The following is a 19323-nucleotide window of genomic DNA, read 5'->3' as shown; positions in this document are numbered from 1 at the left end:
GTTATTTTTCACTTTTATTATATTTGCATGGACTACACTTTTGATTCTTTAAATTTGGTGTTTAATTTTAATCCTTTCAAGTTTTAGTTATCACTTATCGGATACTTTAAGCATTGCAAGTGTTCTTTTATAGGACACTTTTGAATATGTTTTAGATGCCATAATTTGTGTGTTTTAGATCACATATCTGTGTAATTTTAATTTCTAAACATTATATAAATTAATGTTACTAATATTTCGGTACATCTAATAAGTTCACTCTGTTTAAAAGTCGAGATCAAAATTAATTTAAATATATATTATTCATTTAATATCTTAAATACTTTTTAAAACTAAATTTGTAATAGGAGTTTTATATTTTAAAATAAATCTAAACAAACTTTCCTTAGTGTTTCACTTGCAATTTTTTTTACCATTCTCCATTTTTAATTGGTTAAAATACCTTTTTGATTTTAATTTTCATCAAGTTTAGTCAAATCCGTCCTAATTTTTTTTACTCAAATAGGTTATAATTTTCGTCAATTTTGTTCAATTTTTTACTAACACCACATGTCACTTCGTGATATTTTTTAATTTTTTTTTATTTAAAATTTTTAATTTTTTTTAAATGTATACGTATCAACCCAGCAACGTGTTACGTGTCAGAGTCAATGTTGTATATTCAATTTGATTCTTATATTTGTTATTTTTTTTTCAATTTAATCCCAATTTTGTTATGTCGAAGATGAAACCAAATTTATTTTTTATATAAAAGTTATAATGATGTGAATTTTAATATATTATATAAAAATAATTAATAAAAATTTTGAATTTTAATATAAAAATTAAATTTTTGGAGAGGTACAAAATTGGTTCATGTTGAAGAAGATTGGGACTTAATTGAACAAAAATAACGAATATAGGGACCAATTAATATAAAATATTGAATCTGACATGTGACACGTTGTTTGGTTGACACGTGGACATTTAGAAAAAAATTATTTTTTTTAAAATATAAAAAATCTTAAAAAATAAAAAAAACCACGAAATGACATGTGGTAGTAAATGTTCATGGCCGTTAATAATTTAAACAGTATTAGCAAAAAAAAAGACTAAATTAAACAAAATAGATGAAAATTAAAATCTATTTGAACATAAAAACAAAATTACGAGTGATTTAACAAAACTTGACAAAAATTTAAAAAAAAAAATTAACCTTCTTAATTTTGTCATCAACATTTGAAGCATTATTATAAGTAGTCACTACATTTGTGGCCAACAACATTACTCCATTCTCCCTGCAAATATGTTTGATGTTTCCTTTTCAACATCTATAAATTCAACATCCTAATAAAAACATACTCAAGAATTATAATTCTGAAACAAACTTTCCACCAAACCAATTATAACAAATAAGTGAAAAGATCCATAGCAAAAAAGGTACTCTTCTACCATTATCCTATTGACATTGGTATGGGGTTTTTGTCATAATGTCATAATCATGCTTCGGGATTGAATAACAACGTTCAAACCCTTTTTCCCATAGTCTTCCCCTTTAATTCCACATTTATTTTTACTTGAGCTAAGCATGTATGGGTATCATTAAACACCATATCTCTAAACTTTGTCTTTTATTGAGATTCATCCACTAAGAAAAATTTAATTAGAGTTAACTAATTTTGACTTTAGTCTATATTATTATTTTCTTTGATTTTTTTCATCCTTTTATTACTATTTGAGAACAAACTAAGAAGATGTGAGAGAAGTAAGAGAAAGGAAAGGTTAATAATAAGTTCTAGTGGAATCATTATTTTTTGCAGCAAAAAAGGCTTTTAGTTGCTGTACCCCTAATTACTAATTGCACTCCACAATATTAGAAAAAGACTTAAATACCTTTCATCATTGCACCACACTGTACCATCATTGCCACCACTTCCACCACCGTCGCTGTTAGAGAGGAAAAACATTACGGAGAGAGAAGAAGAAAAAAATAGTAAAAAAAAAGAAAACTCATTCAGAAAATTTTATTTTAGAATGTATTTATTGTGTTATGGAAAGCTCTTTTCGAAACATATTTCATGTATGATGAGCATTTAGAAAAATCCATAAAGTGAGACATTTTCATGAGTTTTGAATTAAAAAAAAAAAAATCATTCTGAAAATTTTATTTCGAGACACATTTCATAAAATTTTGTTCCAGAAATCATGTTCTAGAAATTTTGTTTCAAAATTTCGTTTCGGAAATATTATTTAGAAAATTTAAAAAAACTTGTTCCGAAAAACTTTTGTAATATGTAATTTGAAAGTTACTGTTCTGAAAGATAAAATATCATTTCGAAAGTTTGAGAGGTGGGCAAAGAAATTATGGAGTGTAGGAAGTAGAAGTCCAGCAAAAATCTCGTATGATTTTGCTTCCTGTACCCTCATAGTTATAGAGTAGTACGTAGTAGGAAAAAAAACCTACCCATTTAATTGTTAAAAGAAATGATCAAGAAACTATAAAATAGAGTTAACAAGGAAATCATGTTAATTTTAGTTTTATTTTAAGAACTAAAAATATATTTAATTCATATTTAAATTATTAAATAATTCGATTAGTCATAAGTTATATATTATTTAACTCTAAAGTTTAGAACGGCACATTTTTATTTTCACTGATCGTTACCCAAATTTTATCCCCTAATCTTTTCTAAATTCTTTACCATCAATTTATTGTAATTTTCACACGTTTTACTAATATTTTAAGTTCATAATAAAACGACCACGTGACAAAAAATAAAAAGAGTTAAATATGTTTTTGATCCCTTAACTTTCAATGAAGTTTGGAATTAGTCCATTTTGAAACTTTGGACCAATTTAGTTCTTCATTTTTCAGAATACGTGGATTTAGTCCTTTTAATCAAATTTTGTTAGCTTTATTTGATGTTTCGTACGCATTTTAGGATTGTATTTGAGTTGTTTATACTGTTTGACACATTTTTGCTTTAATGTTAAGTCAAATATTATTGTGAAATGTACTCGAAATGTCAAATAAACTTAGCAAAATTTGATTAAAATGACTAAATCCACGTATTTCAAAAGATGAAGGACTAAATTGGTTTAAAGTTTCAAAATAGACTAATTCCAAAATTTACTAAAAATTAAGGGACCAAAAACATATTTAACTCAAAATAAAATAAAAAAATTGTTTTGTAGAATTTGGAAACAATGAAAATATTTTTATTTGTTTTGTTTAATACATCAATGTCAAAAGTTTAACAAACAATAATATGTGAGATTAAAGAAAATGATAAAATTGTTATAAAATAAAGGTAATAAGAGAGACAAAGGAGAGGAAGAATAGAGAATGAGAGAGTAGGGAGCAACTTCTGTTTTTATGTGTGTCTCATTACTGATAGGACGAGTCCTATTTATAGGTACAATATGGTAACCCAGAAAGGATATAAAATCAAATAGTAAATACAAAATATTACATCATAAAGAGTAATGAATAATATGATTATCAATCATATGAGTAATTGTATAAATCAATGGACGACCATTAATTCATAACACTCCCCCTTGGGTGTCCATTGATAAAAGAATGTGCCTCGTTAAAACCTTACTAGGAAAAACCCTTTGGGATAAAAACCTAGTGAAGGAAAAAGAGTACATCATTCTATATAATATTGTTCTTTGCATCTTCTAATTTCTCCCCCTCATGTAAACTTACATCATTAAGATGGCGGAGTCCAATCCTATGAACCAATTGCTCAAAAGTTCTCCTTGGCAAAGACTTTGTAAATAAATCTGCTAGATTTTCACATGAGCGAATCTTTTGGATCTCTACATCACCATTTCTTTGAAGATCATGAGTGAAAAAGAATTTTGGAAGAATATGTTTTGTTCTGTCTCCTTTAATATATCCTTCTTTCAATTGAGCAATGCATGCACTATTGTCTTCATATATCGTTGTTGGTTTCATTTTTCCCAAGGATAAACCACAAGTTTGTCGCACATGTTGAATTATAGACCTTAACCAAACACATTCACGACTTGCCTCATGTAATGCTAAAATTTCTGCATGATTTGACGATGTTGCTGTTATTGTTTGTTTCACAGATCGCCATGAAATCGCTGTGCCACCACATGTGAACAAATATCCTGTTTGTGATCGACCATTATGAGGATCTGATAAATAACCTGCATCTGCATAACCCATTAGATCTAATTTTGAATCATTTGGGTAAAACAAGCCCATATTCATAGTGCCTTTAAGGTAACGGAGTATTTGTTTTACTCCATTCCAATGTCTTCTTGTAGGTGAAGAACTATATCTTGCTAACAAATTTACAGCAAATGCTATATCGGGTCGAGTATAATTAGCAAGATACATTAGTGCTCCTATAGCACTAAGATATGGTACTTCAGGACCAAGTAGTTCTTCATCTTTTTCTTGAGGTCTAAAAGGGTCTTTATCAACATCTAATGACCTCACCACCATTGGAGTGCATAGTGAACGTGATTTGTCCATATAGAACTTTTTAAGCACTTTCGTTATATAAGCTTCTTGATGTACAAGAACACCTTTGTTTAAATACTCAATTTGTAATCCCAAACAAAACTTTGTCCTTCCAAGATCCTTCATCTCAAATTCTTTCTTTAAACAATCAATTGCCTTTGTGAGCTCATTAGGAGTTCCAACTATGTTTATGTCATCTACATAAACAGCAATTATGGCAAATTCATTCTCGGATCTTTTCATATAAATACAAGGACAAATAGGGTCATTTTTATACCCTTCCTTTAATAAGTACTCACTTAGACGGTTATACCACATACGTCCTGATTGTTTCAATCCATAAAGGGACTTATTCAATTTTATTGAATAATCCTTTTTAGAATTTGCTTTGTTGGGCACATTAAATCCTTCAGGGAGTTTCATATAAATATCATTTTCCAAAGAGCCATACAAATAGGCTGTAACAACATCCATGAGGTGCAAATTCAAACCTTCTTGTGCAACAAGGCTAATTAAATATCTAAATGTTGTTGCATCCAATACTGGAGAATATGTCTCCTCAAAATCAATACCAGGTCTTTGTGAAAAACCTTGAGCAACTAACCGTGCTTTGTATCTAACAATTTCACCATTCTCATTTCGTTTTTGTACAAAAACCCATCTGTACCCAATAGGTTTTACACCCTCAGGTGTGCGAACTACAGGTCCAAAAACCTTTCGTTTAGCAAGCGAATCTAATTCTGCTTGGATTGCATCTTTCCATTTTGGCCAATCATTTCTTTGCCGACAATCTTCAATTGTCATTCGTTCTTGATCATCATTGTCACTTATGACATCCTTTGCTACATTATATGCAAAAACCTCGTCAATATTGACTTTATTTCGATTCCATATTTTATGATTCATGACATAATTTATTGAGATCTCATCATTTTCAACAATTTCAGGTACCTGAGGTTCTTCTGGAACCGAATCATTGATTATGTCAAAAGAATCTTTTGGGACTTTTACCCCCTCGATTAGGCCATCTTGCCTTTTTTCCCTTTTTCTCACACGAGGATTTTTATCTTTGGAACCCAAAGGCCTACCACGCTTTAGGCGTGTTTGAGATTCATTTGCTATATTAGATTGTCCAACAGGAATATCAATTCTGATTGGAGTATTAGCAGCGGGTATATGCGACTTAGTTACCCTTTTTGTGTCAGTAAAAGCATCTGGTAATTGGTTGGCCAATTTTTGTAAATGAATTATCCGTTGAACTTCTAGTTCACACTCTTTTGTACGAGGATCAAGATGAGATAATGATAATTCATTCCAACCAATATCTTTTTCCAGTTTCTTTCTTTCTCCCCCTAACGTTGGAAAAATTGATTCATCAAAATGACTATCAGCAAATCGAGCTGTAAATAAGTCACCTGTTGATGGTTCAAGATATTTTATTATCGATGGAGAATCATATCCAACATATATTCCCAAACGTCTTTGAGGACCCATCATAGTCCTTTTTGGTGGGGAAATTGGGACATATACAGCACACCCAAAAATTCTTAAATGAGAAATATTTGGTTGTTGACCAAAAACCAACTGTAAAGGAGAGTATTTGTGATAACTTGTTGGTCTGATGCGAATCAATACTGCAGCATGCAGAATTGCATATCCCCAAGTAGTCATTGGAAGATTAGCTTTCATAAGTAAAGGTCGTGCAATCAATTTTAGACGTTTTATCAATGATTCTGCAAGTCCATTTTGAGTATGAACATGTGCTACTGGATGTTCAACTTCAATTCCAATTGACATACAATACTCATTAAAAGCATGAGATGTAAATTCACCAGCATTATCAAGACGAATTTTCTTAATTGGATAATCTGGGAAGTGGGCTCTTAACTTGATCAATTGTGCTAATAACTTAGCAAATGCTTGATTTCGAGTTGATAGTAAACAAATATGTGACCATCTAGTGGACGCATCAATTAATACCATGAAATATCTAAATGATCCACATGGTGGGTGTATTGGACCACAAATATCACCTTGTATTCGTTCTAAAAATGAGATTGACTCATTTCTAATTTTTTCTGGTGATGGTCTTATTATCAATTTTCCCTGCGAACATGCAGTACATGAGAAATCATTGGACTGAAGAAGCTTTTGACTTTTAAGTGGATGTCCACATGAGTTTTCAGCTATTTTTCGCATCATGATATATCCAGGATGACCCAACCGATCATGCCAAACAAGAAATTCATTCTTATTTGTAAGCTTCTGGCTTACAATAACATGCGTCTCAATCGCATTAATATATGTGTAGTACAAGCCATAAGAGAAGGCTGATAATTTCTCCAATACACATTTTTTATTTGACTCAATTTGAGTGATATAAAGATATTCAACATCTCCTTCATTATTTGTCTCAATATGATATCCATTTAGACGAATATCCTTGAAACTTAATAAGTTTCTATTGGACTTAGGAGAATAAAATGCATTTTTAATATGCAATCTTGTACCTCTTGGCAGAAGTACTGTAGCTCTTCCAGAGCCTTCAATTATATTTGTAGTACCAGAAATAGTACTAACATTGACTTCTCGCATTACCAAAGTAGAGAAAAATTTATTACTCTTGAGAATTGTATGAGTTGTTGCACTATCAGCAAGGCACAGATCCTCATCATTGGTGTTAATGCCAATATTCATTCTTCATATAAACATAAATATCAATATTAGAGATTACTTTGTAAGAGGAGAGAAAGAAAAAAAAAATAAAATAGAGGATTTTATTCATAAAAACATAAAAACTTGTACATATAAAAGCAACATGAATTAAATATAAAACATTGTCTTAAAAATTAATCATAAAATAAAACTATTTTCTAACACTCCCATCACCAATAAGGTGATCAATGCTTCCATCGGGTTTAGAAAAGAAATCACCAATATCAAGATGAGTAGTATCCATATGACCATAATCAGAATCACCATCTTCATAAGCAAAGTGTGTTTCTACATTCTTCTTTTTAAGTGATTCTTGGTAGAGTTCAACAAGATGCTTTGGTGTATAACAGGCACGGGTCCAATGACCTTTACTACCACAACGGTAACATATATTTTCAGCCTTTTTGCCATTATTTTCACCCCTTTCTTTTTCCTTTTTCGCATTCTTGTTCCACTTCTGTTGATGAAGTTTCTCTTTGAAAATTTCCTTTATAACCATGTCCACGACCATGATTAATAGCACGACCACGACCACGACCATGGCTACGACCACGGCCAAAATTACGACCACGATTATTATTATGGTCTTGACCTCGTCCATGATTATATGGATCAGATGTTGCTGCATTCACTTCTGGGAATGGAGCAGAACCAGTTGGTCGGGCCTCATGATTTTTCATCAAGAGCTCATTATTTTGTTCAGCCACAAGAAGGCATGAAATCAATTCATAATATTGATTGCTCCATTCACTTCTGGGAATGGAGCAGATTAGGCGGATCTCATGATTTTTCATCAAAAGCTTTATTGCTTTGTCCAGCCAGCCATGCATAGGCATGAAATAAATTCACAATATTTGTGAAGTCTCTTTTCACAATATTTTTGTTATGAGCAAATTAGTTGCTTTATTTCTTTATTTAATGGTATCCCAATATCCATTGCATCTAAATATATTTCAACATTTAAAATCCAATATAAGGAATTCTTCCTTACAATATCAAGGGTCACAAATCCAAATTTTGCAACGTTTCGCGTGTTTAAAACTAACACATAAAATAATAATATTAATAATAATCATCATCATCAAAATAATAATATTAATAATAATCATCGTCATAATAAAAATATTATGACAGAGAATTTTGCAACGTTTCGCGTGTTTAAAACTAGCACATAAAATATTAATATAATCAAATTTCATGTATGAAATTATTAAAATCAAATAATAATAATAATAATAATATGACAGAGAAAAATAAATCAAACAATTATCATTACACAAAAAAAAGAAAATGAGATAAAGTTTGTGAATGAGAAAAAGATTAGAAAGAACCTCGGTTAAGGAATATAGAGCGTTGTTCTTAGGGAGAAAAAAAAAAAATATGCCTTCACGCTCAGTTGGATAACCCTCGTGCTGATAACGTGTTATAAAATAAAGGTAATAAGAGAGACAAAGGAGAGGAAGAATAGAGAATGAGAGAGTAGGGAGCAACTTCTGTTTTTATGTGTGTCTCATTACTGATAGGACGAGTCCTATTTATAGGTACAATATGGTAACCCAGAAAGGATATAAAATCAAATAGTAAATACAAAATATTACATCATAAAGAGTAATGAATAATATGATTATCAATCATATGAGTAATTGTATAAATCAATGGACGACCATTAATTCATAACAAAAATGAAACATTACTAGTTGTAGAGAAATTTATAACGACAAAACAAAATAGAACGTAAAAATATGCATTATCAAAGCTAATTGAATTCTAATGATATAATATTTCCTAATTGATTTTTTTTATTATCAGAGCTTGCTTGCTTTATATAAAGAAGAATTTAATTACAATATTTTGTAGAAAAAATACATCACCGTCCAATCATAAATTATTATAAAAAGAAAAACTAACATCACACCCACTAACTTGAAAATTTGTCACAGTCTCCATCCTTCTCGTTTTCATAATCTCAATCAATCTTTATATAATCAAAATTTACAAATTGTGAAAAAGGTTAAGAACACTCAATTTTGTGTTCCTTATAGGTTCATTCATCGAGCTCATGGTGATTTTCAATTATGTAATTTTTTTTATTCTCAAATACTTTGTTTGAACACATTCTTATTATTAGATAAAATTTATTAAAAATCACATAACTTGGTGGATTCCATGTGTACCTTAACATTACTTCTGTCTAACCATATTGTTACATTACATTACAATAATTTTCTAACATTTTTCAAGCTATATATGTTTCCCCTTACTCATCTTACGTAATATTTTTAACTAATGTAGAATTTACAACTCAATTTAAATTATTAACTCTAAATCACCGAGGTTTTACCCATATCATATCGACTCCAAATTTTTTATTAATTTTTCGGATACTGTCTTTTGCTGAACATTAAAAATACAGTATATTAATACTTTAAATATCTTTTTAATATATTTTAAAACGTTAAAATTAGTGATAATTAATATATTATAGAGACACAGTAGTAGAGAAATAGCAAAAAAAATCTGACAGAAAATTCAAATTCATATCCTTTCACGTATATCTCAGATCTTTTTCCATGCAAAATATCTTCTCTATTTGTATAATCAATGTCAAACAAAATTTACATCTTTAAGGATCAAACTCCACCTGCAACAAAATTATACTAATTTTACACTTGCAAAGTTAACAAGTTGTGATGCACCTCTCTCTCTCTCTCTCTCTCTCTTTCACTCTCACCTTTTCCTTCCTGAAACAGTTTTCTTGACAGCTCCAACAGACACCAAAAACTGGTCAAGGGATGAAAGGGTCCTCATGTCATCTGGAGGAAAATAGGTGGCTGCTTTTCCCATGATTGATGAGAAGAGAAGGGACAGTGAAGGCCATGCACCATTACTTTCCACCAGAAACTCATCAAGAAATGCAAATGCAGCCCTGAAATCAGACCTGCTTGCACTTATTGGACCAGCAAAGTGAGCAGGGATTATTCTCTTGAACCTCCAATCTCTGGAAATGCTATCAACCCACTCTCTCACCTGGATCATAATAACTAACACAAAATGTCAATTCACCTCATTTTCATCTATTTTTGTTCCCTCAACATTTTCAATTCAAATTTTTTACTCTCAGAATTATCTTGGTTTAGTTAGTTTTCACTTTTAGTTCAGAGTTCAATCATTGTATACTATTAGAAATGGTGGTGTTGGAAATACTACATCGACCGCAGATAAGCTAAGACTATAATTTGCATTTACAGTAAAAAAGTAAGTGTAAACATCACTTTACAATTTATATCTGGCTGCTATCTGACCACTCATTAATATCTATTCCTACGCTGATGAAGCATAAACACCAGACTTGACTAGGAAAAAGAGATTTCTACAAAGCTAGAGCCAAAAATATAAAACATAAGGACAACACACATATATGGTTGGGGGGATTAACACATCATATTCCCTCTTCTGCAAATGAAAATAGGAACTATGTGGGAACAAAAATAAGAATAGAAAAGAGAAGAAGACTAGTAACAATTGAAAACCCTTTTCAATGAAAGTAAGGAAAAAAATCGAGGGACCTAGTCATGTAAAAGATCTCCATATAGAAAATAAGACTACAGATAGTCTTTATGTATTGAATTAGATGATAAGCATTATCCTGATCCTGTCAGGTTTTTGATACTAATATGACAATTTATGGAATTATTCTAAAGTCCAAAGTTGTAGAAAAGTTCTTAGACATTCCTGATTTAATCCATTGAATTGTTCAAAGTGAAATATGGAAAATAAAAAAAGAACAAATATATCAGATATACATATTAGAAAATAAAAGGCAAAATCTGAAACTTGTCTGATTTAATTGATTAAATCACAATTAATCAGATATGCAACCGATTAAACTGATTTTAACCCACTAAAATGCATTAATTTTGTTTATCTAGAACCCACCAAGAACATTTTAACATATTTAACCGTGAGTATAAAAAATTTAAGGATATCATACTTTTGTGGAACATCATTGCACATTACACTGAAGGACATGTGTCTGACATAAATTTAACTACATCCAGGACAGAATAATGTAAAACAGATTTTTTTTTAAGGTTGAACAGATAGTTGTCAACTAATAGCTATACATCAAATAGAAATAGATCAAAGTATTCTTAATAGAAAAGATATTATATGACAGTTTTTTTTTTATCAGCATTATATGACAGATAGTATATTACCTTTTCAGGAACTTTACTGAAGACCAGAGTCTTAACAATTGGTGAAACTATCAACTTCTGTGACATCTGTGCAAAGCTTGCATTGGGTTCTAAAAGATTTGATGGACCAAGAAACAAGATTTGTAGCACCATTCTTTCCCATCCTGCAGAATAGAACAATCAGTGTCAATTTGACAGTGATGTCAAGTGAAAAGGAACAAGCTTTGTACAAGTTGAAAACAACAATAATCACAATATAGAGCCAACCTTTTTGCCGGTTCCTTTTGTTGTCAACTACAGGTTCATCAGGTACCTCCTTTCCTTTACTGAGAAGTTTCACAGCCAAACCATTTTTTGCAGATGCTAATAAGGATTCTTTGCTTATACACTCAGGTGGTTGTCTTGGGACAAAAATAACAGCATCTGTCACCAATAGTGTTTTTGAAGGTTTGTGGTAGAAAGCTACCTCCACATAAGGTCCAATTCCTGAAACAACCACGAGCAAAAAAATATTTTTCAGCACGGATTTAGAAGAGATTCTACAAGCCTTATTATAACGGTTCTTTCTCTTTTGTTGTAGCCTATTTCAATAAACTTGATTGTGAAGTTTATTGAAGAAAGTTTATCTAATAAGCTCTGATTAGATTAGTGTTTTAGTTTAGCTCTTTACTCAAACAAGCCTCAAGTCTAAAATTATGTATGAAGAAGTGGTAATTACCAACTTCTGGTGAGCTTAGAATCTTTTGCTCTATTTCTCCAGCCCAAGGAGTGGATAAATCATCGTCTTTCAAGGTTTTAGCGCGAAAAATACCGAAGAATTCCAATGGTAAGTTCAATGGCCAACTCCATTGCCTTGGTGCCACCCACACCTGAGCAAGGGGAAATTTTCTAGAAAATGGACCAACAAATACTTTGTGCTCATAAGCAAAAGTGGGGAGAACAATATATTCAACAGGAGCCCCCAATTCCTTAATAAGCTGCAAGAAACCAAAAAAAAATGGCATGTTAAGAAGGCATAACAAAATCACCCTCTTGATATGTTTTTTTTTTACTATATTCATGTTTCATATAAGTAACCTTGGATCAAGTCATACAAATTGCAAAGCAGCATTGATAAGGAATCAAAGTTTGCATTAGTCTCTTCAATTTTGCAGATTTCAAAACACTAACACTGTTTTACTTCATTGAGTTTTACTACAATTTACAAGTTTGCAAGATCAAAGTGAGGGAATAGAGTGTCAGAGAGTGGAACCTGAATACACTCATCGGTTGGTGCTATGGGTGCATGAACCCATAAGCCCCCAGATTTGAGTTTGATAACAGTCATTCTTATGTTTGTGGAAACACTGCTGAAGCCTAATGCCTGCTCCTGTTCGAATAGCCATATACAACCCTTCACAGCCTACAACATGTTTCAGAGTTTCAGAGAACAGTACCTGTTAGGGTGTGTTTGGATTACAGTTAGAAAAATTAAATTTAGTTGAATGAAACCGAAAATCTCATTCAACCGAAAAACTTTATGGTTTTGCTTTGAAAACGATCCAGCTCAATGAAACAAAACAAAAATTTGTTGTGACTTTCAATGCAAAGTAAACTTGGGTTTGAGCTCCCAAGAGTTAAACCAAACACACACTTAGTGTCTCAAAAACAGAATTTCCAGCCAAAATTTGCAGCAAAAATGTTCACAACAAATAACATGACTTCTATGTACAAGGAAATACCAACAACATGCAACTAAGCTTTCACTATGCAAAGCCAAAACAAAACTTATTGCACCAAGTAGTTAAAAGCATTTGATTTGAATTGAATTCAATAAAAGTAGAGGTTAGAGTGATTTGCACATCTAGTCTCAGGAATTTCTTCATTGTTCATTCAACCAATAATCCTTCTGATATAGCGTGAAACAATTTTCCCACAGAAATTAGATAAAAAAAATGTTGACATTGTAAAGGTTTTTTACAGCATCATCTAAAATGAAATAATCAAACTTGTTGATCTCTTTATAACAACCTCCTTAAAAGTCATTAGAATGATTTCTGATTGATTCAGAGAGCAAAAACTTTTGCATTCATGAGATGACTACATTACTACAACATCAAGTCATAGATATGCAACTCAAGGAACAAAAACCTCAACCAAATCAATTCAATGATCAAAAGAGTCATTCAAACACGAGATAAAGCAAGATTGAATACCTCAGTTCTAATAGTGCGTCTATTGAGAAAAGGACCAAGTGGGAAAGGAAATCCAGTGATGTTGAAGTAAAACCTGCCACCAGAATTGCTCTTTCCGACACTTGGGGTGGCAGAAGCAGAAGCCACAGCCAAATTGGAAAAGTCTCTTCTTTGTGGCCTTGGTTTCAGATGCAAGCAAAGACCCTTCAAAGATCCCCCAAAAAAGCTTGAAGATGAGTCACCCAAATAGATGGGGTTCTGCAAAAGTGTGGACTTTGGAGAAGAAACAGCAATGGGTGCCACCATTTTTTGATGAAACCTCACTCTGTCACCATAAAGCAATGGTTTTGAAACTGTAATCATCAAGTGCAGTGGGAAGCATTGTTGGATATGCTTTGGACACGTGGAATTTGGTTGGTGGATTGTTCTACATAGATGTTTATGAACCTCAGATTAATTGTGGAAGCAGTGAAGTAATGTTAATGTTTGAAGTGTACAAGAAAAAATAACTACCTTTGAATCAGGACAAAATTTAGAGAAAGTTTTGTTTTTGGACTATGTTGCCTCTCTAATTAATTAGAGCTTGAGCTTAATAACTCATTTCAATTTTAGTTACTCTGTTGTGTTGTGGTCTAATCTTTAAGTTTGTTTGTATTTATTTGTTACATTTTGAAAAATTAAGTATTTCTACAAGTGAACATATTTAAAATAGAATACATACAAGAATTGTGATTTTTTTAGAAGACTAGATACTTTTATTTAAGATAAGAGGTAATGTTTTGGATTAAATAAAAAACAAAAATTATATCTAAACCTATTTCATTTGCATGAAAGTTTAATGCAAATTACTCAAAACAATCTTCAATTTTGTAATTAACATTTATGTAATTTTATTATCAACTAATTATAAATGGTAATAATGAATATACATATTTATAATTAAATAATAATAATAATAATAATGTACAACTATAAATATAATTACATTATGTATAATTAAACAATACATTATAAACTTGGTGGAGTTTTTTGAATTGGTTCTTTTTGGAAAAAATTGATTTTTAATTATAAAATGTCACTATTTTTTTTAAAAGCTTTTATCAAATCTTTGTAATAAAATTTATTCATTTCTATGTAAATATTGGAAATAAAAACAAAATAACAATAAGACAACTTTGTATAATTAAAAATAAGATAAATAATGGTTTTGATATTTGAATACATAGATCAGTATGATTTAGTTTCTATTAGTCCTTGAATGTATAATGATTGAATATATAAAAAATGTAATTAATTAAAATTTGTTAATTGTAATATGTAATATTTCAGGATCAATTCAATATTAAATTAATTTTTTAAGAACTCTTTGATACGAGGTTATAAAATTTAAGATTAAATTATAATACTTTACATATTGAGTACTGATAAAATATTCAGGTGATTAAAAGACTAAATATTAATTACTGATTTTAATTCATTTGTTAAACCAATCTATACTATTGTTAAACTAATTATCGCATTCCCATTTCTTTCATATTCTACATATATCTCTCCGTCAGGAAGCTTCTTCCTTGTCTCTGCGGTTAACTTTTATGTTCCTTTATGACTCATACTTTGATTCAAGCACATCCTTCTACATTTCATATTGTTCCACTTCTAGTCTCCACTTCCATTTTGTAAACAAAATATTATTAAAGAAAACATCGGAGGAGTGCTCAATTTCTGCTTAAGTCATTGTGATCCATATTAATACCACTGTGCCTATAACCAATTGTTGCATGAGCAGTTTATTTCAGACTGCATAAGTACACCGACAAATGGAATAAACTGTTTCATCTACTTAAAACCTTTGTCAAACTCCATTATTTATGCATAAAATGTGAGACATGCATTTCTTAAACAAGGTGCCACCCAGACATACATTAAACATAAACTTCTTACTTAGAGTAGCAGAAGTTGTAGCAGCCAAGCAAAGGAAAGTCACTAATTTCAAATTATGCAGATTGTATTTCCATACATAGACAGCAAATAACAAGATTACTATGTACAACTTAAGAAACATAATAGTATAAGCTGTGATGGAAGTAGCATCCATGTGTCCATCCATACAAAATAAAAATCAGACAAATACTTGCCACCAGGAAAAAGGCACAAGAATTTACCATTACCCAACCACAGCCCTGGTTCCACCAACTAGCCAACTTCAACTAAAGCTAAAATCAAGACTCAAGTATACAGAGATTGAGAGTGACCCTGAATGGGAAGATAAATGAGAGCTTGTAAAAGGGATGTCGGCTAATTACAAAGTAGAATATATATGTTGTTGACTTAATGCTTGCAAGGTTGGCGCCTGTACTAGTTCACAATCTTAAGCGATGATTTCCCTGACAAGCCAATCCAAACTAGGATAAGAGAAGTACAAAATGAGAAAAGATGGGAGGGCAAACAGAATTGTAACAAGTACATACAGAGCCAAAATGGCAGCACTGGCTGGTATTGCATACAAGACAATCAAAAGAAATATAATGACCAATGGGAACTTTGCCGTCACCTGGACAAAGAACAATAGTGACTTCCGAAAATAAAGATACAGTCTTTCCATATTGAGGAGATTACCAGTATTGCCATGATATTGATTATAATTTGATACCTCTGGATGGCGAACTTGCCCCCTCCGATGGTTTCCATGGCTTACCTGGCTTCCCATATTCATTGAGAGTTGTTGGTTATCACCACAGAAAGGTGAATGTGATTTCAGTCTATCACCATTCATGCTCTCAACCATCCAGAGAAGAAAGTAGTTTTTGCGAGGGAATTTAAGATTTCCACGGTAAACTAAACGGAAAGATAGAAGGTTGCACCATGGACAGGAGATGAAAAGGGGAAGTTGAACAGGCAGCGTTGGAAATTTCACAACAGCCCATTGCAATCCAAGGATACAATTTTTACAAAGAGTATGGCCACACCATAAAACATAGGGCACGTTTTCAACAATATTGAAAGATTCCCAGCATATTGGGCATTCAAGTCCTTCCTCTCTGCCCATAATAGAAGTCTCGTCGTCAGAACATTCTGAAGTAGAATGAGTAGGCTTTGAAGAATCATTTTTCACTCCCACAGTTCCAGCAATGCAATTTGATGCAAAGCTCCACATTCTGAATTACAATATGTAAATAACCAATCAGGAAGTGTCATCCAGATGTCAATTTATCATTAATGATGACTGAGCCAAAAGCATAAATCTGTAACATGCCTGCAGGACAAGCTCACATGAGTAACAAGAATCAACCAAAAACTATACAAAAAAAAATTGTGATAATAACATTTTGACTCGACAATATAAATTTTGTATAGACAGAAGTTAAATTCATTTGAAGTAAAGCTATAGCCATGATCATCTGCAATCCAGTTAATCTACTGCATGCATTTGACACACTTTCTATAACCATTACCAATCAGGAACTATATTAACACCATTAATATACATTTTTGTACCTATAAAGATTTTCTTGAGTTTTCTGTTCGTTCTTGTGAGCAAGCAGCCAAATTCAAACAAGACATAAATGATACAACTTCATACTACATGCATTTAATATACTTTGTAAAGTAAATCAATCAAATATAAACTAATAAGTATATTCCACATTACTCTGTCAGTAGTTAAAATCCAACTTTTTCCTGTTTATCCTTTGGGATTGGGAGTGAAAGGGCCAGCCAACTGGCAAGAATGTCAGTGTCACACACTAACGCATAGAAAGTAATTTCTTTAATCATACTCATGAAAGAACTAATGAATATTATCATCCATGCTTGCTACTCCCTAAATATGAAGCATAGGTTAGTAGGATCCAGGGAGCAAACAGCCCTGATGACCTACATATTTCAATAAAAATCAAGCTTTTCAGTGTTTGATAAAAAAATGGCCATATGCCACCACCTCTACCCTACACAATTAATAAACATGGAACCAGAGGAACTTATACCCAAGTAGATGAAAAGACATTAGCAAACAAAATCTCAATACAGCATAGCATCTAGCCATATAATAAGTTTTGTTTTTAAGAAGTTGCTTTCAGTCCTAAGAAGAAGTTTCCAACCACTGTTTTGTACAGAATACTAGACATGAAGAACACAAACGTAGGCATGTGTGGATGTATTCACGATTACAATCTACAGGTATGATCATGAAGCATGCATACTGTAAGATCCGAAAAATTAGTTAATTTAAGGAAAGTAATTATTTTATTTTAAATAATATTTAAATTATTAAATGTGAATAATTATAAAATGGTGGTATCAAAGTTAATTTTTTTATGTTTAAAACGGTGGTATAAAAGTTATAAGTTAAAAGTTTTTTTTTTTTTAATTTTAAAATCCGTGTAATTTGTTTTCGAAGTAATTTAGTAGCATTCTGACGGGTGTTACACACACAACACTACTGCAATTGATGGTATATAAATAAAGATAGTTCAATCCAGTCACCCATCAGTAAACAAATACGAGTAACATATTTTAACTAGCTGCTTACTCTTATATGCACTGACTCAACTATATAGCATAACTCAACCATACAGTTATATTAACATTAACATCAAAACTCACCACCTAATGATCAGCATTAAACTTTTCGTTTTGGCCAAGCACACGAAAAGCTTGGCATGTAGATACCAATGAAATCAACTATTGTGGCACCCAATAACGCAAATGCATATTAGCTAAAAATTTAACTCCAGAGTTTCCAACCCATTTAAGCTATTAATAATTTTATAGCAGATAAGAAACTTACTAGGCCAATCTCCTGTGTTTGAATTTTATGTAATTAGGAGAAAGAAACACACAAATTTTTTTAATATAAAAAAAAAAAACATAAAACCAATTTTTTTATCCATGTATATTAAAAACTATGCCTTTATTTCTTCAATAACCCTATCGCCCAATTGAGAGATCAGGAGACTGTTTAAAAGGCAGAATTTTAAGGGAAAAAAAGACAAAGATTTGATATTTTCACTTCTGCATAGTTCATATCAAACTTCACTTCATTTCATAGCTAGCCCCAATTCTAATGGAGGTTCAGAAATCAAAATCAACTTCTTAAAAATCCCAAAACCCCCGTCAACAACAAAACAGTCAACATTTTAACCACTCAATCAACACGAAAAAAAAATAGCAAATTTCAATCCCAAATCAGTTGTCAGCAAAAAACCTAATTCAAAAACCAAGCGTCTTGAGAAACACGAAAAGAAAAAGAATAACAAGCAGAAACGAAATTAGATGGGGGAAAATAAGAGAATACCGGTTTGGCGCAAAATTAGAGGCTTGGCGAAGAGAGATGAGGACAGTGGCACCATGTGAGAGAGAGAAAGGGTGGCTTCCCCAATTTGACTGAAACCAACTCACTGGTAAACGACGTCGTTGATTGACCTGGTCCCACCCACGCAAAGGCCTTGATATCTAACAAAGTGAGAGATGAATAAGTGAATCTCTCTCAAAATGGTTCAAGATTCTCTCTCTTTATATAAAAAAATCGATCATAACAAAAAGTGAAATATGCGTAATGTATGGATTTTCACCGGTAAAATATATAGAAATTTGTTTATATTAGTTTTCTACATTTATCTATTAAATAATTTTTAAAATTAAAATAATCATTTTATTTTTGTTTTTTTTAATTTGATATTTTTAAATTTAATTATGAATATACTTATAAAATAAATAAAGATTATTTACGATAAAGTTATAAAAGTTATTTATATTTAAT

At 31.3% G+C, this 19323-nt stretch overlaps 2 protein-coding genes across 4 annotated transcripts; both read right to left on the bottom strand.

Moving 5' to 3' along the window:
- Positions 1-9713: 9713 nt before the first annotated feature.
- LOC114181083 (lysine-tRNA ligase) lies at positions 9714-13953 on the bottom strand. The gene is made up of 6 exons (XM_028067419.2): positions 13587-13953; positions 12644-12793; positions 12110-12368; positions 11659-11877; positions 11413-11555; positions 9714-10222 (listed from the first exon to the last, which is right to left on the bottom strand). The coding sequence occupies exons 1-6, from the start codon at positions 13926-13928 to the stop codon at positions 9923-9925; spliced, it is 1413 nt and encodes a 470-aa protein (XP_027923220.1). The 5' UTR covers positions 13929-13953; the 3' UTR covers positions 9714-9922.
- A 1583-nt stretch (positions 13954-15536) lies between these two features.
- Positions 15537-19058, bottom strand: LOC114182201 (uncharacterized). Of its 3 annotated transcripts, XM_028069004.2 has the most exons (3): positions 18859-19058; positions 16034-16818; positions 15537-15949 (listed from the first exon to the last, which is right to left on the bottom strand). In XM_028069004.2, the coding sequence occupies exons 2-3, from the start codon at positions 16717-16719 to the stop codon at positions 15934-15936; spliced, it is 702 nt and encodes a 233-aa protein (XP_027924805.1). In that variant the 5' UTR covers positions 16720-16818; positions 18859-19058; the 3' UTR covers positions 15537-15933. The 3 variants fall into 3 exon arrangements, with proteins under 3 accessions (XP_027924805.1, XP_027924803.1, XP_027924804.1); XM_028069002.2 differs by having other exon boundaries at positions 15537-16818; XM_028069003.2 differs by having other exon boundaries at positions 15537-16720.
- Positions 19059-19323: the final 265 nt, after the last annotated feature.

This window comes from Vigna unguiculata, chromosome 4, assembly GCF_037176805.1.
Source record: "Vigna unguiculata cultivar grain cowpea cultivar isolate G323 ecotype 2 chromosome 4, ASM3717680v1, whole genome shotgun sequence".
Classification (NCBI taxonomy): Eukaryota; Viridiplantae; Streptophyta; class Magnoliopsida; order Fabales; family Fabaceae; genus Vigna; species Vigna unguiculata.
Note: the sequence above shows the minus strand (reverse complement) of the source record. Positions and strands in the feature narration are given on the sequence as shown.

Bases quoted from the DNA above. Each gene is read 5' to 3' on its own strand.
- LOC114181083 (XM_028067419.2), bottom strand. From the start codon at position 13,928: ATGATTACAGTTTCAAAACCATTGCTTTATGGTGACAGAGTGAGGTTT. The intron at 12,794-13,586 runs GTATTCAATCTT...AACATGTTGTAG, and splicing joins GACGCACTATTAGAACTGAG to GCTGTGAAGGGTTGTATATG. The intron at 10,223-11,412 runs GTAATATACTAT...ATTATGATCCAG, and splicing joins TCAGTAAAGTTCCTGAAAAG to GTGAGAGAGTGGGTTGATAG.
- LOC114182201 (XM_028069002.2), bottom strand. From the start codon at position 16,719: ATGTGGAGCTTTGCATCAAATTGCATTGCTGGAACTGTGGGAGTGAAA.